At 38.9% G+C, this 24731-nt stretch overlaps 1 protein-coding gene across 2 annotated transcripts in view; it reads right to left on the bottom strand.

Annotated features, from left to right (window-relative positions):
• Positions 1-24731, bottom strand: part of RAB3C (RAB3C, member RAS oncogene family) — a 123669-nt gene that overhangs the window by 12819 nt on the left and 86119 nt on the right. For both annotated transcript variants that reach the window (XM_027634917.1, XM_027634918.1), the window contains one exon: positions 5655-5779. In XM_027634917.1, the coding sequence (XP_027490718.1) occupies positions 5655-5779 (125 nt within the window). The remainder of the gene's footprint in view (positions 1-5654; positions 5780-24731) is intronic.

Raw genomic sequence — 24731 nt, 5'->3', positions numbered from 1 at the left:
ATGCCCCTTCAGCTCAATGCCTAAACTCACAGCTGCCAAGTACCCCCCGTGTACCCATGGATGCTTAAAGTGCACATTATCCCCCAAGGGCTCATGCCACAAGGCAAGTGAATATGCACTCCAGTCCTGATGCTGGGGACCTGCTGCCTTTTGCCCCAGCCCTGACAAGATTCAGAAACCAGTCATGTTCCTGCCCCATCTCAGCAGCTGGGTCAGATCACATAGAATTGCACCCTGCATAACACATGACACTGACAAATGCTCCATTTTCAGGCTTAGTGGTGTGCTAAATTAATTTAATTTGAAGAAATCTAATCACTGCTCAATTGGGTCTCCAGTGTCTCCTCAGCATGACTGTTATGTACATAAATATCTGAGCCAAGAACAAAATGAAAATAAAACAGGCAGGGAAGGATGATTTTGGTTTAAAGTGAGAATTTTTCTTCTTGTTTTCAGTGAAATTTATTTTCAAAGCATGGGAAATCACGAGAAGGAGCAAAACAGAGAGAGAGAGAAAGAGAGAGAGAGAGAGAAAGAGACAGAGAAAAAGAGAGAGAGAGAAAGAGACAGAGAAAAAGAGGGAAGAGAAAGAAAGAGAGAAAGAAAGAGAGAGAAAGAAAGAAAGAGAAAAAAAGAAAGAAAGAGAAAAAAAGAAAGAAAGAGAAAGAAAGTAAGTAAGAAAGAAAGAGAGAGAAAGCAAGCAAGCAAGCAAGAAAGAAAGACAGACTGACTTTAGGGGAGAAATGGCCCAAAAGATGCAAAGAGAAAGGATGGAGAGAGGAAAAGCACACCAAAATATAAAAGATGAGGTATGTGCTTATATCTGAGGGGTAAAATGACTGTCTCTCTGAGTAACAAGCTGTGAAGGTGCACTGACGTCGCAGTCACTGCTGACCCTGGGCACATAATATTCAGAGCCCTGTGCAGGTGCCCTGAGTGCAGTATCAGGGCTGACTTCTGCCATTCCTTGCAGAAGGGAATGTGAGAGCTCACCCAAAAGGGCCTGCTTCATTTTGTTTTCTAACGTCAGTTGTTGACCTCTAGGGGAGACAGCATGCCAGGGTAAATTTAGAAAACAGGCAAGTGCACCCCAGGTCATGCTCAGACATGCAGAATGACCCCCAGCCATGGGTGATCCTGGGTGGCAGAGCATAAGAAATATGGAGGCACAGAAAATCTGAAGGGAAGGGCACTGCTCTGAAAACTGCTGGATGGAATATAGAGCCAGGGGTATATTTTAGTCGGTCATCATACTAGGTGATCACCAGAATTCCCTTCCAACCAACACTTCTATGATAAAACCACTCAGTTTCCCAAAGCCTTAGCCAATCTAAGACAAAAAGGGGGGATAGAACAAACAAAATCTTACAGAAAAGGTGGTCAGACATTTGGGGCAGGTCTTGTAGTATTCCCCTAGTATCTGGTGCAACATCAACACAATCAGCATAGTTTTGACCTGTGGCAGGATTGTACTTTTGCAGCAACCATAGGGGCCTAGGACTTCAAGATATTTTGTATTCACAGTATTTGCAATTAAAACTGCTGATTGTTGAAAGCATTTGTAACACAGAGATAGCAAACAAGAGTTTGTACAGAAGCACCTGAGAAACCAAAGAACTCAAAAAAACTTACGTACCTAATTTGCATGCACAGCAGAATGTCCGAAATAAATGGAGAAAGTGTATTTCAAATTTCATATGTGACTGTCCATTTCCATGTACAGTTACTCGGACTCTATTCAAAGCTCTGTGTACACCCTACCTGCTAATCCTTTGCTGGAATGTTGATAACAAGTGCAATGTATGGTACAGACCACAAGTAGAAGAACCAAGAAACCTATGCCATTTGCAAATCACTCTTTTTATTTCTCTTCTGAGAATAGACACCAAACTTTTAGGAATGTATGAATTCAGCTGAAATGCACAAGACTAATATCTCAGAAAAGCTGTGCTACCAATTCACTGCCAAGTGTACATTTTGCTTGTAAGAAGTTCCCAGCCTGTTTTACTAAAATGCTTCAAAACATGTAAGTGTTTTGGATTTAAAGCATGTAAGTTATATTGGGATTTCACTCAACAGCCAATGCATGTAGTGCTTACAGCAAACATTCATGAAGATACAAAATATAAGAATTATATTCCATACCCTTTTTTGTAATGATTAGCAAATAAACTTCTTTGGTTGTGTTTGCTGTGATCCCCATGTCAGTATTAACATTACATTAATTAGTTCTCTCTGTTGGCCAGTTTGTCACATTTCTGTATTTTCTTAGAATGATCTCTCTATAAGTTAAAGTTACACAACTTTATCTGAACCCATCTATTTTCATCTCATTCTAACATTAGTCTTTTAATGATGCTATTGTGTTAAACAACCATGAACTAATTTCTGACAGAAGGCTGTACCACTTACAAAAAATTACTGAATAGGGTGATAAGGAATGACTAAGGTGTGAGATGGTCTTTGCGTGTGGAACAATTCTGGGAATTTCAGCATGGAAAAAAGGAGTATGACAGAGCTCTCTGAAACCTAGAGTGTTAGAGAACAGGTAGCAGCAAACAGTTGTTCATTGCTTTTCAGAATGTAACAGTGAAGAAACATAAAATAAAACTATTGGGGGCCAATTCAAAGCAGAAGGGGATAACAGACAAACTATGCATTTTTAAAGGATGTTGTGGATAGCAAGACTTTTTATGGTTTCAAAGACATCAAAGTCCATGGAAAAAAATCGTGAAAGGGCTATTGAATATAAATGTACTGCATTTGGTTCATGAGACCCACAAATATAATTTGCTACAGTCTGGGAAAGTATCACTATATGTTTGCCAATTTATATGTTGGCATAAGAGACCTACTTATGGTCATTACCATAGGTAAATTAGTATACTGCTTGTAGCTATGATCCATAGTAGTATTGCCAGTGTAAGGTCATAATCAACAAACTTAAAAAAAATCTTTGATGGAAACAAAACAGATTCTGACCTCATAAGCATTCTGTTAATTTTTCTTCAAGGTCAGATCTGGATTCTGAACTATTCCTTCTTTCTTTTGTGAACTTTGAATAGTGTCATGAGAAAGGTGCTTGGAGCTACCACAGGATACTTGACTAGTTCAGCCAGACCTCCTCCACCAGGAATGAGACCTATTGGTGGTTGATCTAAACCACTTGTTTGAGTTACACTTGAGAAATAAACCAGCACTGAAATTTAAAGAAATTAATGATTACACCTTGTAAATAAAATTCAAGGCCACAGTTTTCAGAAAGGTCAGAAGCCACATGAAGACTAAATTTTCTGGTAAAGCTGTCCTTAACAGAACACCTTGTTTCCCTGAAGGATTGAATGCCCATTGCTCTTTTTGATCTTTTGAAAATCCACCCCAAAATGTGCATGTATTCATTTTCTCAGTGATTTCAAATAAACTAGCCCTGAAAATAAAATCGCACTTTAGAACAGAGGGTGTCACAATATGTTCTTTGTACAGCACGCGTGAGTTGTATTTGCTTGTAATTGTGGCTGCAATCAAGATTGCAGATCATGGCATTCAAAGGGCCCTCAGTTTTAAACTGTCTTGCTAGACACTAAAATCTATATTGTTATTTTTAAAACTTGCCCGTAAGCCATGTTATCAACCCACTGTCAGAGAAAGACAAGATAGTCCCATGTGTTTGGCTCAATGTGTGTCCTTCAGACTAGTCAGAAGGCCAGAGCACCTACTACAGTTAAGGGAAAGTCATTCTTCTGCTTTTCCTGCCACCACGTCCCACAGTCTCTAAGTAGATTTAAGAAATGATTGCAGCTGTACAAGAAACATGTAAATATTTGTGTGTGCACTCTGACTACAGTAAATGACTAGATCAGAGACAAAAGTTATCCAGTACAATCATCTGCCCTTGAGATAGTCACAAGCTGTGTACCTGAGAAAGGAAACCCCCTGAGTACATAAATATGGAAATAGAAGATACTCTGCTTCCATAAAGATTGAATTTTAAATCCCAGGAGCTGGATTTTGCTTTAAAGCCTGAAACATGAGTTTTGATATCTATCTCATTACTCTTTTTCTTTTTTTTCAAGCATTGGTTGTTACAGCTGAGGATTCTTGGCTGTACAACATGCGAAGTTCCTTCCAATCTTGCTGAATTCATGACCCTGGGGATTCCTTGCCAATTCCCTACATTAACTTTTTACAAGAAAATAGTTCAAGGAGAAGAAATTCAGATTAATTATGTGAGTTAAAAAACCCCAACTCTTCAAACTCAATAGTGTAAATTTATGGTTATTGTCAGACTTTTTAGTGCCTGGTCTAAATTCGTGGTAAGAGTATACAGTTGTATTTTTGGGATCTTTTTCTCCACTGAATACATTTTCCTAGCTCTTAGTAAAATTAGTAAATACTAGAAATGGGAAGAACAGATTATAGAAATATATATAATATGCCAGGTATTTCTGCAAAGAAAAATATCCTCTATTAAAGCAAGTGCAAAGGTAATTGTTATGGTTTTGTTACAAACAGTTTTAGAAACTCAGTTCTTCACAAATGTTGCAAAGTTCTCTGGACTTAACCTGCTGTTAAATATTTTCTGTCACCTTTCAAGGATTAATTTATAGTAATTTTTAAAGTACACTTTGGAGAAGTGCTTTTACATATATGTAACACTTACTTAGACAGATGCAATAGGAAGATATGTTATTCTGATGAAACTGTTTACCAGGAAAAACAATTGCACCACTAGAAAAAATATTTTTAAAAAAATAAGATTAGCGACCTATGAATATACATAAGTTAAGAACCACCAGCATGAGACTAGATGCACTCTTAAAACATCCTTTCATCTAAGAACCTATATAGGAATAGTGACAAGGAGATCCTCATTAGACATATTTTGATCAGACTGAGCTTTTACCTCACTCAGTTTCAAAAATAATAACAAATGTATGTCAATAGTTTATGTACCCTAGCACATAAACTGATCTCCAATGATGCCAGAGTTTGATTTGCACACCTTCTGAACTTGCTCTGCAGAGATCAACAAATCTGAAGGAACAAAAAAGGCTGGGTAGTCATTTAAAAAATATTTCATTTCATGGCATGAAAGAATAACAGTGTTGGGTAGAAACAGAAAGAATAGAGCTGTTCGCAGCTCTGTAATTTCCTCTGTGTATAACATTTGCCTCCCAGAGGGAGACTTTATGAAATAGAGGATCATATTTTCTATGAATAGTATGTGAATGTACAGCAGATGAAGTGTTAGCAGTGAGAGTTAGACATCAGTATCTTTTTGGTTTGGATTATTGGTAGTGGTAATCATAAACCAAATGTTCTCAGCTTGCAAAAAGATCTAGTTCACATTTTGAGTAAGCTGTTTCTTCAATCTCTCCTTTCCTCTTTTTGTTGTTGTTGGGTTTTTTTGATTTTTTTAATTTTTTTTCCTTTCTGCCTTTAGCTATAACTACCTAAACATACTGTGTATATACAGACACATGACAAATGTTGCTCCATATCACAAATGATATGCCGAAAGAAAAGGGAGGCAGTGTGTGACTATTCCTTTACAGTGAATGTGTCACGAACACTTCAAGTACTGTAGCAATTAATGAAATTAATTTGTGCATTCTTACAAGCAATCATAAAGCTTTTGTCATGTCTTTTCTTACCAAGTTGCTCTGCTAAATGTTGGCCCCTCTCAGTGAAGATTACTCGTTCATCCTCCATGTCACATTTGTTGCCAACCAAAATAACCTGAGCATTGTCCCAAGAGTATGTTTTGATTTGAGTTGACCTTAAAAGAAAAAGAGAGAGAGAGAGAAGAGTCAAAGCAAAGCAAATTCCCCTCTGACCAATTTCAAACAGAATTGCAACAAGGCAAGAGACAATAAATGATTTTGACAACTAGGGTAACATGATGCTGTTTAATTATGGATTTCAAGTAAACTAAGGATTATCTATCAGGTATTATTATTACATGAAAAATATCAACACAAGCTTGACTTTTGCTTGTTAAAAAAATATTTTCCCTGCCATCAACATTCTTCCTATATTTTTATGAAGAAAAGATGACACTTTCTCCCACACAATTAAAAAAGTATTTTCACATTTAATGCAAACCTTATAATGCAAAAACAGACCTCTGAAACAAAATCACCAGCTTGTTCGTTTCTTATCTTTCAGCTTCTAAAACAGGATGTAAATTTAGCAGCAAAACATCAAAGCCAGTCTCTCTTCCTTCTGTTATTTCTCTCCACCACATTCCTCTACAGGTCTTTGACCTAGCAGAAGTGCAGTAACATTTACACTGTGCATTAAGCCATTGACAAGAGCTGAGTTTGAACTCTGATTTAACTTCCATTTAAATTATAAAAGCCTTAACCATAACTGCATCTGAATGAGAGTATCTGAGGCCTTGAAACATCGTGGGACCTTGAGCGCTGGTGGTGAAACAGCTTATGCTAAAAATGCTCTCTTCTGCAATTTGAATTTGATGCAGCTAATGGGGAACTTAGGAGCAACACTCAACAGTACCTCTCAGTTGCTGACTGCCACCATCCTAGTGATACTCAGACCTGCTCTGTAGGAAGGAAAGCTCCACAGCTGGCTCCAAGCTCAGCCAAGGGTGATGCTACTAGGTACTACCTTCTGTCAGAGCAGTGCCTGCTCTGGAAAGTAATGGAGGATGCAGCAAGCTCAGTCTAAGCACTTACCCTTTGACTTGGACTTGTGACTATATCTGGCTATAGGATCTAAATCAAGTGTTTGGTAGGATATTAATATCTCATCTGTCTCCATACGATCAATGGAGAGAGAGAAAAGATGGAGAGCATCTTTCTCTCCCCCATCCCTTCCCACACCATTTCCTCCGTTCCTCCCTTTCTCCCTCTCTCCCTCCCTCCTATCTCTCTCTGCTTGGACACTACAGGGTGATTACGAAAACAGAACTAGAATAGAAACTAACTTCTATAACTACACATTTATGAGAGGATGCCCTGGAAGGGAATCCTGTGGCATATCAGGGATTTAAGTCTCTTTGAGAAAAGAAATATCTTAAAAAAATCTGTCACCTAAATCTTTTGGAAGCTGGTCTGCATGGGTGCTAAGTTTACTAGCAACCCCTTCTCATAACACAGCCATTGTCTCTACATATTCAGATCCCTGTCTGAAAACTGTTACATGCACAAAAAAGATTATGATGTAGTCTGACAACTGGTTCCAGTGAAAGACAAAAAATGATTTGAATCTTCCCATCTAGCTTTGCTTATTGCAAAACCAGAGGGATGGACACAGTCAAAAGCTGCTATAGCTACCTTTGGGACCTTAGGTCCAATGCCATTGCCCATAGGTTCTCTACATGAGTCAAAGCAGCTCTAGGCCATGTCTGATGGGTTTGCACTGCTGGGCAGAGGAATTTAAGGGGAGACATCACACTGCCTTTAGGAATGCTTTACTTCATCACAATGACCAAAAAGAAGATGAAGCAAGCCTCAGGCATTTTGTGCTACAGATTGTTCCCTTGGGCCTGCCCTCATCTTTTCTTCAGTAAGTGGACACTATGCTACTCCAAATCTGTTTTAATAGTAATTTGAGTAGGTGTTCACAAGGTACTGTGATCAAAGACAGGTCAGACTTCCCTGTACACTTACGTTTTACTACAGATACCATTACTCAGAGAAAAGGGCACTGTGCATTGCCTTTGGCAAAAATGTTCTTTTGAAACCATGCTGAGTGGTTAAGCAAAATAGAACTATATGTGTCACCATAGCAATTTTGCAAATACTAGTAGCTAAAATGTCAGAGGATGTTAGTCCATTAAGGGCTCTAAAAGAGCTTACTGTTGAACAATTATTAGTTGGGGTCAATTTATCCTCTTTATGTCAGCAGGAAATTGGAGACATTTGAAAAGCAAAATATACAGTAACAATAGTAAGTTTACAGAAGGAATTACTTAAATAATCTGCAAAGGTGAAACAGAAGAAACTGATGAAGAAATACAACTTGGAGAAATATCACATTCAGCCTTGTTTTACAGACTTTTGCTCCAGAGCCTTTTGCTCCAGTTTCTTTGATTAAGAATGTAAGCTCCCTTCATTTTAACTGCAGTCAGATGTGAATTTTCAATCTATGAACTATGAATCTATGCATTCAAATGCTTCTCATTACCAAAGCAACTCATTTTATTCTGAGACTTTTTTATCCTGCTGCTTATGTCTCATCTTCTAGTTATATTTTTTTTAAAATAACGAGAGATCTTGTCCTTCATAACAAATCCAAAAGCTTATGTTTTGCAAAAGACTCTGTAGTGCAAAAATACAACTGTGAAAATCAAATATATCCCCACCCAGCCCCACATCAGGAGCTTGATTCAAAGAATATAATAGGCTCATCACTGTTACGTTTCCTATTAGACATAGATTTCCACTGTTTCTGTAGATTTTGATTCCTACAATTCTCCATCAAAGCCAACACAACAGATATCTAAAAAAAGAGATTTTACTGTTCCTTGCATACACGATCTTTTGAATAACTGAGGCTTCTGATTAATCCACGAGACAAACATTTGTCCTTGGAAAGAACTTTATCCTCAGGAAGACTCAAGACATGAAAAGGCAAAGCTGATGTTTGCAGTAGGCTGAATACAACAGTTCTTATTCACTCTCAGTGACCTGGTGTATGTCAGTAGTTATTTACCCTATAAATCTTTCACATTCTAATTGTATAGTAGGCAGGTATCTGCATCGTACTAGAATTTTTATAATGTATAGTCTCCAGAGGGGCAGATAAATGGGGGAGTTCAATGATCCATTACTTTCTATGATCAACACAAGACGTTCTCTCTGTACTGCAATTCTGCTATACTCCTTGTCAGAAAAAAACATTTGCTGAATGCAAATGAAAGCAATGCTATTGTTTCATCTTAAAGCAATGAAATCTTCAAATAACTGCCCAGGAAATAATGGCCAGGTGCCTGTGTGTGCTCTTGGACAGCTTACAAGGAGTGTTGCACAAATATAGAATGGGGTTCAGGAACATACAGCCCCAGTTGGCTGAGGCAGCTGAGATGCTGAAAGCCAAGGTAGATAGCATAGGGCAATACAGGAGAGTTGCTGTGATGTTACCACTGTGGAAACCAGACTGTTCACATTAAATTATGTGATAAAAGCTCATCCATACATCCACAAGGAGAACAGAGAGATGAAGGCAGGTGGGAGAGCCCAAATAATATCCTGGCCTTGGCTGCTTCCAGGCCTATTGCAGGAGCCATCAGACTGTCCAAGGCCCATGTCTAATGGCCTTGAGGAGCAGAGCTGCACTAAGGCATGTTCCCAAATTATGGATTCAAAAAGGCACACCATATCCAGGTTCCTTCCAGGGTTGTTCTAGGAGACCCTCACTCCTACTGTCCATGTGTGAAACCCATCAATGCAGGTCAAAACTGCAGCCTTACATGTCCAGATGCCAGAAACTGAGGAGACTGGGATCCAGGGGCAGCTACTGGGCAGATTGAGTGTATGAGCTCAGCTGATGGAGGGAGCCACAAGGTACATGTCTATACAGATATACATCCTCACTAGTGGACTTCGATGCTGCTCTGCTGAGAGGAGCAGGGTGAGGATACTGATGCTCTTTGTGTTGTCTCAGGCCTTTCATCTGTTCTGCAGTAAAAAATGTAGTTAGTGGGAGACAAACCACTCAAAGTGTATAAACCTACCAACCAAAAACACCAATTCCACTTTCTGATTGGAATTTTGAAGACAGTACTGAGGTTAAAAATTTGAAGCAGTCTTAGCAACAACAGGAGGGAAGGGTCCCGGAGGACTTGAATACTAGACTGATTGTGGCCATGGTTCCTGGCATAGTAGAAATGTATTAGAAATAATTAGTAATAATGTCAGTAATAATAAAAAGAAGATGCTAACATTTACCAGATTTTAACTGAACTGATAGCTGGGGCCATACACGATCCCAAGAAATAAAACTATCTTTGAAAAACAGCTCAAGCTTCCTCCTTTACTGACAAGGAAGATCTGGATACTTGGAACTTTTGAACTATTACTACTCATTTCATCATTCTGGTGTGCTTTATCTGAGGGTATAAAAGCTCAATGATTGTGGCTAATACAAATTCTTTTACCTCTTGCATTTATGAACCCTTTTATAAAATTATTGAAGTAATTAGTGAAAACCAAGAAAAGCAATTGATAAAGGAAATAATTATCAAAATGCAAATCTGATGTAGATGAACATGTGACAGGAATGGGAAAATTGCACCTCAGTCCTTCTCATCGAGGATTTAAATCTAGTGGACATTGTAGCATCTCCATTCAGAATACATGATGTATACTGACTTTGTGATGTTTATTTTCAGTGATGGTACTGGCACCTGCTGACTGCAAGCGCTTATTAACATATGATAGAGAATAGGCTAAGACGTTCAGCAACATAGGAGTATTGGAAATGGATGGAGAAGGGCAACAAAGAGGGCATAAAAGCCCAGGGTCCCTCCTCAAAGGCATCATCTTGCTGTTAATTTGTTATTGCACCACGACTGATTTATTTTAAGGATCCAGATACCTGAGACTCTGCTATGGGAAACCTAGGCTCAGGCAGGTGAGGAAACCTTGTTTGACTGCATGAATGTGGGGGGTGCATGGAATCAAGCAGGAGCCTCCCTCTGTAAAGGGGCCTCGGTCCCAGCTCAGGCAATGTGAATGTGACTGCTGAAGTGGCTCCCGAAGGGTCAGACAGGAAAGTTTCCTTAGGAGGTGTAATAACAAAAATGAGAGATATCAACCCTTCTATGCTTTCAACAGAGCAGGATATATGAATATTGGCCAAGACTGACTGTATTTGATATGCCAGTTATTGTTTATGCAATACTGTGTTTTCTGTCTGGATTGAAGGGCAAATTAATAGAAAAATGCCTTATTTGTGAGAAAACTCTGATATTGAAGAAACTACAAGAATACCAATGACTCACCACTTCTGACAGGCTTTATCTTCCTTGTGCAGAGCCAAAGACTGCACACCATGCAATGAAAGGCTGCATGTTTAACCTTTCCTTGGAGGAAGATACATCGATGATGCAGAAGCTGCACGATGGGTGTGACACTAACAAATTTCTAGTTCATTGTCAGCCAGAGAGCTAGTCAAAATGCACATTACCCAGAACCTGACAGGTTTTCATTGTTTTAGTAGGAATTGCATCTGCCTCAAGGAAAAAAATCTCCAAGCTTCTGAGGCCATAACTTCATTTTAGAAATCCACTGCTACATTTCAGGTTTGACCTGAAATAAAGATAATCACAATGAATCCAGTTCTTCGGAGATAAAACTGAGCTAATCTTTAATATGTGCATTTTTATAACATTATGGAAGCAAATATGACATATTTTGCAAAAAGATAATTACTCAAAAGCAAAAAAAAAAGAAAATAAAAAAGGTGAGATAACAGCTGAAGATGTAAGAGTTGATGTTCTCAGTGTGTTTATGACATTTATTCGTATTTATTCTTAGTGATATTCCATTACCATAATCATAATGAGGAATTATATTCTTGCTCAGTGACGTCCACTCTGGGCCTGCATTTAACACAATGCAATAAGAACTAACATGGCATTAATAACTACAAAATTCTGTGTGGTAATTAAGATGAGGTGTAGGCATCACAGAGGTTCATCAATCAGAAGTGTCTTTCTTTCTAATCAACTATTTCTTGTTGTTCCTACTATGCACTTAGAAGTGCCTTCCCATCCAGAATCCTCTGCTGAGGACTTTATTGAGTTATATTCCATCCTTAATGTAATATACAATTATTTTTCTTAATAGTTCATGTATTAGCTTTGTTGCCTTTTCTGTAGAGTGCTGTTTTAAATAAGAGTACGGAGTGTCTGTTGCTCTCTGAAGATTATTTTCTGACACTAAAATACAAATCCACTGTATAATTGTCTGTGGTATCAAATGAATTGTTGGCAAAAGACTTGTGCTCAAACTCTAGTTTTTATGGCTGTGTCTTTAGTTGGAGTTACAATGAAGGGTCAGAAGCATAAGGGGCATACTCAATTTGTGTTAATCAGATTGCAGATGTCCTTAGTTTTTGCATCTTTGACACAATCTTTACATCTTGCTTTCTTTTCAGCTGTGAAATATACCTTGAAACTGTTTTCCAGTACCAGTGTAGCAGGAGCCCAATTATGAACTTAAGATACAAAAATATAAATAAAAAATAAAAATAAAAAATGCCTGTGCTCAAAGTTAGTACTGTACTCTGCATCCCTCCTCCCCAGTACCTCCTGTGGTTGAGTTGAGCTGGCCATCTCTTTAGAAGAATAACCCACCAGGTGTGGTACTTTCCTGTACCTGCAGAGCCAGCAGACCACAGCTGGCAGCAGGTCTAAGAACAGTCCTAGGTAGAGTAAGGTCACCACACACAGTACGTCACCCTGACATTGCACAGACTGGAAGTGTGCTGTTTTATCCTGCTGTTTTATCATGGAGACAGATAACAGAGAATTCGTGGGCAGGTTCCTGATCTACTCCTAGGCAAGGTGGACTTTGGTAGAAGGTATGCAGAATTCATAAAAGAGAGTAAATTGCCTGTCAAAGTCAACTGTATTTCTTTCCTTTTCTGGTGTGTAGGATATACTGTTTTTCCAGGTGTTTTGTTTAGAAAAGTTGAATGGATATTTACACAAACAGTGATGAATAGACAGTACTATGCTAGACACTGAGGGCAGAGACATCTTCCACCTACTTCCTAGGTTTTTGTCAAGATAAAACTGTAAAATACATATCAATATTTAATTTTTATTCACAGGAGTACAAAATCCTCTCCTACAACAAGGTTTACTTATGGGCAGACCAACTAATATAGCACATTTTTCACAGTGGGACACATGTTAATGAAGAGGTTTTATGCCATGTATAATGCCACAAGCTGTGTCATACTGTGGCAAGTGATTTAACAACTCACCACACAGACAAAAGGCTGTACATTTTAATTTTCTCACCACTGTAAAACCCACCAGTAAATTATCATCCTTCAAAGCTACTACCACACACATACAGTGAACACAGTCCAAAAAAATATTAGGGTTTGAAAGTAGAGGGAAAAAAGCATTTATAGGAAAATAACATTCATGGAATTAATAAAAGGCAAGATACACTCTGCGCTTGCACATCTTTTGATTATTCCCATGTTTTCATGTTCCAAATGCTTCGAAATGAATGATCCTATTTACAACCAATTTATGTTGATTGCATAGACTGTTGCTGGAATTCCGAGTAATGACCCTAATCAATACAGCTGATCCTAATTCTGGAATTTGAAAAACAGAGCTGTAAAACAAGGGAGTTCGGAATTAATTCACTAAAGCAACTACAGCATTTCTTTGACTATATTACACTTTCAAGTAAATAAGCAATTCACTGTCACTGAACAATATCTTTTGCTTGCCATTTTTGTTGCTATATATTAGAATATACATGTGTAGTGGTTTGAACCTTGTTTTCCCCCAGAGGCTAAGAAAAGTGGTAACCCCCAGGGGTGGAAACCCCTGGAAGTTTTGAAGTTCTGTCCAATGAGCGCTCCTGCCGAAATGTAAACATATCAAAAGCACCGGAAGAGAAGAGTTGTAGTTTGGTAGGAAGAAGTGGCCATGTTGTAGGAGCCATGAGGACAGGGGTTCTGAGCCCCTCGGGGCCTCTGAGGCCTCCCAGCCCCGGGCTGGGGAGCTGCAGGGACCTGGAACAGCATAAAGCTGGGCTAGGTCCCTGCAGTTGTGAGATGGGAGATGTTTTCCATCGTGAGTGAGCAGAGACAGAGCAGAAGCAGCAGCAGCGTCCAGAAGTTATGGCTAAAAGCCAACTGATAAGACCTGAACCGAAAGAGCAGCAGGAACAACATGCAGCACCGCAGAGAAGACTCCTGGAAGGAGAGCAGAGGAAAAGAGAGCCTGCAGCAGAGTTACGGAGTTCTGGGGATAAGAACTGATACCAGAGCCCCCAAAACTCTTTTGAGACCTCCTGGAAAGGAGGAAGATGATGGACTCTTGCTTGAAAGAGCCTTGAAGTGCAGCATGCACTGCAGAGAGGAGCTGAGAAGCTCAAAGGCGTCCTGAAGCTGGACCGGGACAGAGAAGGAATGCGGGGGGGTTGACCTTGGCCCCCCTCGCTGCTGCTGCTAAGCTAGCAGCCTTGAGACAGAGCACGGAGCTCTGCAAAGGGGAATTTGAATCCCCTGAGGAAGGGACTTTCACGAAGATGCCCCTGCATTTCGTGATATACCTGTGGTGACGCGAGTCTGGTCCCTGCTGGCAGCCCACAGGTGAGGCCTTCGCTTGGACCGAAGGAGAGGTGAGGGGCTTGGAGACCCCCTTGTGTGTACTGAACAGAGATCCAGCTACAACAATCCAGTTACTGCTGCATGCATGAGATGAGGAGACCTGCTGCCTTAGAAGAGACTCCTGCTTTGGGACTGGAAGGGATCTGTCCTTCTTTCCCTCCTGGACTTTTATTTGGAGGGGAGAAGAGATCTGATCCATTGTAAATACTATATGTCATGGTAGAGATAGTTGTGATCATGTGTATAATGTGTTATAGTATTTATTTTACAGTCATTGTAATATCTTCCCTTTTCCCCATTCTGAGTGTGGTTGTGTTTTGTCTAGAAAAACCCATCTCACATTAGGTTGAGATGTGGGAGGGGGATGGAGCTAGGGAATTGGATTTTGGGGCTATCTCAAACCATGACAACATGTAAGGAATCAGACACAGACACATGTATGTGTCCTCATTTGCTGTTTTTCTTAGTGATGGGCTTTTGATAATTAAAAAAAAATGTATATATAGTTAAGCAAGTAATACTGATGCTGAGCAAGTCTTTTTGGTCCTACATACTTCTAATACTAATACTAATACTAATGCTTCTAATACTAATCTAATACTTCCCTCTTCACTGCACCAGCAACAGTCTCTTAACCCTGGACTGCATTGTCTATCAAAGAGGATCTTGCACTTCTGGGCTTACTTATAAGCCTGTAACCTCCAGCCCCCAAAAGCACCTGCACAACGGTGGCATTTTGGAAGTAGCAAAGTTCTTAAAGGCACAGCCAAGTTTGGGGTTTTTTTAACAACACTGAGAGTTTTATACTATCGAGCTGGATCACACAGAGTTATTTTTCCTTCATTTCTTTCAAATAGCAAATCCAGACTGATATTTATAATATATATGGCAAGTATATGGCAACAGGACACCCTAATTTTAAGGAACTTCTGCTGAAAAAAACTGTGGTTTACCCTGACTTTTTACTGTCAAATCTCATTATGAAATTCCTTGCCAATTTATGGCTATTAATCCTTTTCTACCCATTTCACCAGGAGTGAGTGGGTTTGAGATTTCTCACTGTTCTCAAATTCACTGGTTTGGATTTTATTTCCTCTAATGTTTTAGCTTTCATTTTATCAAGTTTAAAAGAATTCTGCTATTGCTTCTCTTACGTCCAGTCTTTTTAGATAATTTTGGATTATTTTTCTCATTTGTTATTTTTCATGAACTCTTTCATAATCAACTCAGTCTTATATGCACATAAAGTGTTCTGAACACATATGTGTTCTGAAATGCTTGTGTTTAAGTATTAGTGAAGGGGTTAAAACAAGTGAGACCTAATTTTAATCACTGAAAAAAGTTTACTAGGTCATTGAAACCACCTGTTATAAATTATCATGAACTATCTTTGTTAAGGATTCCTGCAGGAAGTGTCAGGATAACAGTGCATTATTTTACTTCCTGATAAGACAGAAAGCATTGTTTTACTAAAACATCAAGGATATGTTTCTTCTGTTAATACTATTTTACACCAGAACGGATATAAATCCTATCAGCATTTTGTCTTCTAATTTACTTAGCTCGTTATCTTCTGGAAGTAGAGCAAATGAAACATTTAGAACTATACTCCAGCCGTAGGCTTTAAATTTTGATTCTGCTACTGTGTCCTTGTACCTATACCTTTTTGGAAGTAATTTCCCTATGTGGCTGTACACTTGCAAGCACAAGGGATTTGAGGTCTGAAATTGAGAGTCAGAATACATGTCCTAGTTTTCATCTGAGCACATGAGCTTCTGCCTTTTTCCACAGACATCTGAAACTGGATTGGCAAAATGGCAACTACCTTAATCCCACTGTTAACTGATGCTGGTTAACCAGATGAGTATGAGTTATATAATTGCACTGGGTTTGTTCCATTTTTTCTTTTTTTTCCTTTGTGGCCCTGAGAGTAAATTTTTCATTAGCCTGATCACACTTTGCTTTTGGGGTACTGCTGATCAAAATTCATTTTGTGAGGGCTGCCAGTAGCCAAAGACAACAGTAAAAACCATTTCCCTGTCTACATCCTGCCTGGCACAGGGTGGCAGGATTGTCTTGGTGACTCACCCTGCAAGCAAGTAAACAAGGCTTATTCCTGCTGACTCACAGAAGATTCAGGGAGGATTTAGACTTCAAATATTATTTCTAGGCTTAAAAATAAAGCAAGATTAAAAAAAAAAGTGAGAGAGTTGTGTATTTATTCAGAATGTCATTAGCAATGCTAATTGATTCACAAATCAAAAAACTCTGTTTATAGATACATGTGTACATATATATATATATATAGTATCTATTTGTCTCTCAAGGCCCGGCTAGTATATATTTGAAATTTTTCTCCATCACAGTTCTGTAAACAAAAGTATAGTGCTTCTCCCTGACCCCAGAAGCCAGATTTAAAAGGAAATCCTGAGTATTGCAGAACTTGTAAGCAACATATGAAGGCATAAATACAACTTTTTAGTAAAAAATTTGGAGATTAGATATAAAACTTTCTAACACTTTTGAAAACTGAACAGGGCATTTAAGTAAGTTACAGCCTAATGTCTCCTAGGGCCCATGTTGAACTATCAAAAATTAAAGTTTATCTCACTCTGCCTGTGATGTCTTTAAAGCATACTGTTTAAACCATGTTAAGTAACACATTTTTAAGTTTACAGCTTCTCTGGTAATAAAAAAGTAAGTGTTTAGTGTTGTCTTATTGAGACTTTGTGTCATGGTTTGAGAGCTCCAAAATCTAATTCCCTAGTCCAAGCCCCCTCCCACATCTCAACCCAGTGTGAGATTAGTTTTCCAGACAACCACACGAGACTCAGAATGGGGGAAAGGGAATATATTACAATGACTGTACAAATAAATACTACAATATATTATATACAATCTTAGTTATCTCTACCATGACATAAGTATTTTACAATGGATCAAATCTCTTCTCCCCTCCAAATAAAAGTCCAGGAGGGAAGAAGGAAAGATCCTTCTTCAGAGCAGCAATGTCTCTAAGGCAGCAGGTTTTCTTCTTCTACACAGCAGCTGGATCTCTGCCAGTACTCACGAGGGGGTATCCAAGCCTCCTCGGCCACTCATTTCAAGCGAGGGTCTTCTTCCGTAGGCTGTGTTCACCAGGACAAGGGTCACTTCACTACGTCATATCATGAAGCTCAGGGGTCTTCATGATGGTCCTTATCGTCAGGGGATTCAAGTTCCCCTTTGCAGAGCTCTGTGCTCTGCATCAAGTAGTGGGGGGCCAAGATCACCCCCTCCGCATTCTTCTCGGAGCTTTTCAGCTCCTTTCTGCAGTGCTGTAGCACTTTAAGACTCCTTCAAGTAGGACCCCATCATCTTCCTCCTTTCTTGGAGGTCTCAGAGGGGTTTGGGGTTTTTATTTCAGTTCTTACCCCAACTTCCTCTCTCTCTCTCTCTCTCTCTGCTGCCGGCTCTCGTTCTCTCTCTCTCTCTCCTTCCAGGAGTTCTCTCTGCGTGCTGCACGCCTGTCGTTGTTGTTCGGTCTTATCTCTCCTGGCTCTCTGCCACCTTCTCCGGCCGGTGTTGGTTTTTTTGCCACCGCTTCTGCTGCTCACGGTGGAGGGAAAAAAACTTCCAACCTCCCAGTCACAGAGCTCAGTTCAGTTTAACACTGTTTCTGAGTTTCTATGACCCCAACCAGGGGCTGGGGGGCCGTGGCCCTCCAGAGGGGCTCTTGCCCCTTCTCCTCATGACTTTCACAACATGGCTACTTCTTCTACCCCAAAGTACAACTACTTTCTCTTCCGTTCTGGTTGTGATATGTTTATATTTTGCAGAAGCGCTCACTGGCTAAAACCTCAAAACTTCAAGGGTCATCACACCCTGGGGTTTTACCATTTTATAACTGCGGGGGGAAAACTGTTTCCCCCCACCACACTTTGTCACTGACTTCAGTGGGTGGAGACCCCTCTCAGAGGACCCAAACAGATGCTCGGGTAGACAGTAATCTTTGTATGGAATGATTATAAGGACAAGCATCAGAAAATCAAAAGTTCTTCAGTGAAATTGCTGTGTATTGTGGAGTAGAGGGAAGTAATGTACTGAAAAATCAGAAGAATAAAACATTTCCTATGCACTGTCCAGAAATGAAAACCTACAACTGTAAACAAGTAATTGTGAATAAATTAGTTGGTGACCAGGTCTTTATTAGGTACGGGAATGTATGTGTTCTACCAGAAGGTGTTTCCAATGTGGCATCATGTAACTAAATCAACAAAATTATGTATTGTCCTGGAACATAATAAGCTATCATGCACTACCAACTATGATCCTATAATAAATCAAAATAAAACAGTAAAACTTTTGCCCATATAACCACATCTCTATTAGATTTCTCTTGGCAGAGCTAGACAGCTTAAGAGTCAAAACTCTTCAAGGCTCTGACACAGATGGGTTGGCACAAGTCTTTTGGGTGCAGTTCATCTGGTCATTCTAGACAGTAATTTAGAACGAGATGAATAATGAGCGAAAAATGGCTGTTTAGCCACTGATCAGAAGGGATCTTCATGCATTTAATTTGGATAGGGAAATCTGCAACATATCAGATAAATTTTTTCCAAGGGGTCTCACTCACAGCTTGGGATGTTGTCAAGGTCTTCAGGGTTACAGAGCTCACAAATAGATTACAAAATTTTTCTAGAGAACAACAGTAATAGGTGAAGGTTCCCCATATATCCTCCACAGATATAAAGTAGCAAACGTCCAAGATGATTTGTCTCATACCAGAGAAAGATTTCTGCAAATAATTCAGGAGATGGTTTAGCTAATGAACTGATACATGCTTTGCTGTTATGAAACATTTCCAGGGAAGGCTAATCCCCTAAGGTATGTTCAGTATCTATAATTCAAGAAGGAAATTAAAGAAAAATTCAAGAAGGGCTTGGCTTGTTACAGACTCCAAGGTCAGCTAAGTACACTTCTATGTGCATGGCAGAACAGTGGAAGGGGTACAATCTGGGGCAAGACGGCACCACCTCCTGCCATCCAGCTTCCTTTCATCATCTGATCTCTTTGTTCATAAACAGCACCTCAGTCACAGTGAGTGTATTTGGCGGGTAATTGTGTGTTTTCCTACACTGACCAGCAGAGCTAAGAAAGACTGAAAGGGAGGAAGCAAGATATCTGAAAAAACCTGATGGTATTAACCACCAGGTCCCACAACTTTCAAAGAGAGGCTCTGGCTGATTTAATCTAGGAAAATTCCTGGATTTCACTGAAGCTAAATTCTGCATAGCAACATTTGAAAGTGAGGTCTCAGCTGTTCACAGACCAATGGGAGGTTACAGCAAACCTGGCTTCATTTATACGTATCTTTGTCAGCATCTGATGGGATTAGTGTAAGAAATCATTGGATGTAAAACCTTCACACCTCAGAAACTTCAGCAAGCCCTCACTGTCTTCTTAGCAGTGTGTGCTGCTTTGAGCTCATTTAACCCTATAGACATGGGGGTTGCAGACCACAGATAGAGAATGGAATTGAAATAGTTTCTGCCTCTACCAGATTTTACTGCAGTGAGAGGGTAAATCCATCTTTTCAAGAGTTACCCAAGAGAGCTAAAAGGTCATCTCCAGATTATTCTCTAAAATAAGGCTTTATTGGCAACTCTGCTTACAGACATAAGTGCTCTCCATGAGTAGGCATTTATGTGATGGATTACAGAATCACAATATGCTGAGTTGGAAGGGACCCACAAGGATCATGGATTTCTAGACCGGGGGAACTGCGAGTGGGACTCATCAAGGGGCAAAGATCAGTGGTACTCTTTTAACACAAAGAATCCCAGTCAAAAAACAGAAAAAATTTCAGTCAGAGAGTTCAGTCTCATCAGGGCTTGTGTTCAAAAACACAAATAATGACTACCTCCCAGACAGACAATCCATATAAAAAAATTTATGTAATCCAAGGCCAACCTGAAGCACAGATGTGGGAGGTTTGGGAGGGTAAGCAGAATGCAACTGAACTACTTTCTTTTCCTGAGACCCACAGAGCCCCTGGGGAACATGAAGAGCACATTCAGAGAAACAGGGCTTGTCCCATCGACCTGGCGCTTCCCATGGCAATCCCATGACCTCCAGGTGAGTATTGATAGCTTCAGTCTTCCAGTGGAAGTAGAAAAGATACGTTGGACAACTAGGTTTAAATCCATATTCTCTTTCCCCATTTGGCACACCACTGCTGCATCGATCAACTATTTCCTTAAAAAAATGATATGGACACTCTGGACATCTGGCAGGGGAAGGACTCAGAATGGAAGAGAGGATATGACTGAGAAGGAAATTATGAGTTATCTGAAAGCTGTCCAGTTGAGTAAAGAGAGGTATGCATGAACAGATGCTAAGTAATAATCAATACCTTTTCTAACATTTGTGGTAGACACACTGTGAAGGCTGAAGTGCCTCACTGTTCTTAGACAATTTAGAGTAGGAAGGTAAAACAGATTAAAAAAAAAAGAGAGACTACTGAATGTGACAAAAAAGGTCCTATTTATTTGTGCAAATTGCATGTTACATATTTATGTATCATGTGTGAGTGAACGAGTCCGAGAAAAAAGACAACTAGCCCTAATCTTAATAAATCCCAGAAAAAATATGCTATATTTTTTCTTAATATAATATGATTGCTAAATTAGAAAATCTTTCCTCCCTCTCCTCAACCTTTCTTTGAAGGTTTTACTAAAATTTTTGCATAGCATTAGAAAACCTACATTGCATTCTAAACAATGGCTGCTTAAAGAGAAATATGATGAATGACCAGTAACAAACTAAAAGAAATATCGAAAGGCAGAACGCATCTAACAATGATATAAATTCTTAATATAATCAAAACTCAGTTTGCTGATTCACTTCCCACTTAGTCACACAGTGCAAAGATAAATATTTTAAAGCAAGATAAATTAGGAACATGCTCTCAATCAGTGTGAAGGAAAAAAAAAAAAAAGCCCTTGAATATGAAAAAACCTCACCTGAAGAGATCAGATATACGAGAAGGAGATAGCTGCTACATTGCACACCAAAAAGGAGTTGGGCCTATAGCATATATAAGCAATATGCACAAAGCCATCTTTGGCTGTGTGCAGAGGAGAGGCAGGGATGCTGCAGGAAGATAGCACAGAATCCTTATATGGAAAGAAGACAGTGTGGCACAGCATGCAAAGCAGGATGAATTAAATGTGCTGATTAAATGAACAGCTTGCTTTTTGTACTTCACTGAAGTTCAAAGCTTTCTAGCCAGCCACTTTAAGCATACCTAGTAATCAAATAAATTACATGCTATAAAACCCTCATGCAGACAAACAATAGGCAATGCAAAATTGATCTCTATAGGCATCCATCCCTCACCTTTATTTGGAGTTTTAAAAGGAATATGTAATACTTCTTAATGCAGGTATAAATGCTGAAGGCTAGGGCAAGAGACAGATCCTCCACTACAGCACTGTAGAAGGAAACTGAGAACAATGCTCTCTATCCTGACCCCTGAAAGACAGTACAAACAGTTTTTCCCCCAAATTATACCTCAGACATGCAGCATTCTCATTCCTTGTAAGCAGATCTTTAGCTAAGGAATTCATGGTAAAACAGTCAGTGTTGCTTGCCTTGCTAAGTGTAAATCTGCAAGCAGTAGGACACTTGGACTCTAATCCTGATTGTAAAAGTCTTACTGCTGACTGCAAATCCATAGCAGGGAGGACCGTGGTAGAGGTGGTCCCAAGGATTCATTATGAGGAGCAGGAGGTCTAATGCCTTTGATCAGAGAGGTCAAAGGAAAAGCAAACACATCATAAGTTCTAATTCTCAGACTTAGGACAAGAGGAAGAGAAGTTTGTGGGGTTTTTTTTAATCTGAAGTATTGCTATATAAATCACTGACAGGATGCTAACTGTAGCATCCTAGAAGATTTTTGTTTGGTTTTGTTTGTTTGCTGTGGCCCTTCAAAGTTGATGACATTTTCAAAGAACGGACATTTAGAATTTGGAGTCATGCTGTCCTGAGCTGTGAATTTCGGTGTTCAGTTTTACTAAACTAGTTTGGTTCAAATGCCTCAATTTTGGATTTACGAGTCTATTTTCAGAGTGTCAATTAGAATACTCACATAATGGTTAGAGTTATTCTCTGCTTGACCTCTCACAGATATATTAAATGGATTCAAACACTAAATCATCCCAGCAGTTGGACTGCTAAAATTTTGAAAACGTTAAAAGAAGTTTGAGGATTTGTACATGTGAAATCCCAGTCATCTCACTACTTTTCCCTCTGGAGGTCTAGTTGAACAGCTTAAAAGTGATATCTCTCAGATATTTACTCACAAAGTAATATATGGACTTATCTGATGGTGAACTATGGTTCTAGGCTGTGAGCTGGGCTGCTGTTTTGTTCTGCTGAGTTGCGCACAGCAGTAATATGAAGGAAGAGCAGTTAAAGATAGATGATGCAGTGAAGTAGCATCTCAGCCTGTTGCAGATGTTTGTGTAGTAAACACTAGTAGTTCAGTAAAGTACAAGCCTTAAAATGTCATTATAGAATAAGAGCTGGTGAGGAAAAGAAAACCAACACTTAATTTGGTGAAATAAGAGCAGCACTGCCTCCAATTTTACTTTGAAACAGTAAAAATAACATTCTGAAAAACAAAGTAAAATGAGAACACATGGAAAATCCATGTTAGGTAGTCAGGATGGAAGATGATTAAAAAAATTCTGCAGGAGTAAAGGAATCAAAATGAATGGACAGTCACGGTTCCTAAAATTTAGTGTTGATAAATTTAAAACATGCTCATTGAAAGTGATAATCTGTACTACTCATCTTCTCTAATGAAGTCTAAATGAACTACAATCACTTAGATAAAACCTTAAGTGTCATCACAAGCTGCTTAATGAAAACCAGTGCTCAATGTGCTGCAATAGTTAAATAACCAAGCAAAATGTTGGCTGCATTCATAACACAGTTGAGAAGAATACTGAAAAAATCCTCTTGCCCAAGGTCATTAGCTAATTTCACAGTTTTGTAGGCAAGGTTCTTCTGGAAGGTTTCTGTTGGTCTATTCACTTTTTCATTTTTGTGGGAGAGTACCATACATACCTTGGATGCAGCTTCTTTACACACAAAAATGTGTTCAAAGCTGAGATCACAATAGGAATTAAATAAGAGGTATTAATTTTTCTCACAGTTCCCAAATGTCTTAAACCAGCCTATTCCCAAAAGAAATCCCTAGACAAAGAACTCCTTGCATTTTCTTGGAGGAGCATACTTCATGTTTGGAGGAGTTATTTCTGTTTGTTTTGGCTGTTTGTCTGTCTTCTGTCTTTAAATACGTAGAATAGGCTTCATGTTACTCAAACTGAGGCATTTACAACGTAAAAGCCCAATAACTCCAATACATAAATTTTTTGCAGAAGCTTTTTCGGAACAAGATGCTCAGTTCCAGTTCCTCTGGCATAGAAATGTATAAATAAAACCAGCCTTGAGATATAAACAAGACTTGAGAAAAAGCACACTGTATTACTGTATGACACAGAAACTGGAATTTTTATGTCCTGTGAACTGTCAGTGTCTTACATACATTAACCAAATAATTGCTACATTCACCTTTATTTTTGGTTCAAACAAATGAATTTATTAGTTTCCCTGACAGAAGCATGTCATATTAATTCTGCAAAACTGTTCAGATATTTTTCAATTTCTCAAAATGTACTAAAAATTATTTTGTTGCCTTATAGTGGACTGAATAACTGAGTAGACTACAACTGCCTGGTACTCGGATGAAAGCCTGTCCTGAGGCTTCAGGTGGCAAGCCAGAGTTAAGACCAGTGTTGGGCACAGACACATAAGCCAAAAGTCTTCATTCAGTTTGTTGTAACTGATGGATGCAAATAACAAAAAAAAAAAGAATCTTCATTTAATATGTAGCAGATGGAAGCCAAACAATAATAATTTTATCTGAGAAACACATACAAGACAAAATTGTAGACCTCAAAAAAAAAGAGTATTTAAAAATATTTTTTCCTCACCTTAGCCTTTTACATGAAATTAATTCTTTTATTCATGTTCAACATGTAATTTTTCCCATTAAATCTGATAAAAATTGTCATACAAAAAGTGGAGAAATCTGCTTGGGCACAGTGTTAAGTAAATCAAGGTCTTTTGATAAGTACAGGTAATAGGGAGTTTTTTAAACCCCTCCCATAGCCAAGTAGTTCTTACAGAAAAAAAAACTCTGAAGGGACAAGTTTGCAAATAATTGTAGATTAATAGAAAAGGCTGTTTAACAATCTTCAAATCCATTCATGTCAGAAACATGATATTCTCTGAAGATGTTAGGAAGGAGAGCTTGAACAACTTTGCATGATAAAAGGGATAGACATCAT

This window comes from Corapipo altera, unplaced genomic scaffold (genome assembly GCF_003945725.1).
Source record: "Corapipo altera isolate COAL_440 unplaced genomic scaffold, ASM394572v1 61411, whole genome shotgun sequence".
NCBI classification, from domain to species: Eukaryota; Metazoa; Chordata; class Aves; order Passeriformes; family Pipridae; genus Corapipo; species Corapipo altera.
This window is presented reverse-complemented; position numbering and strand designations above follow the sequence as displayed.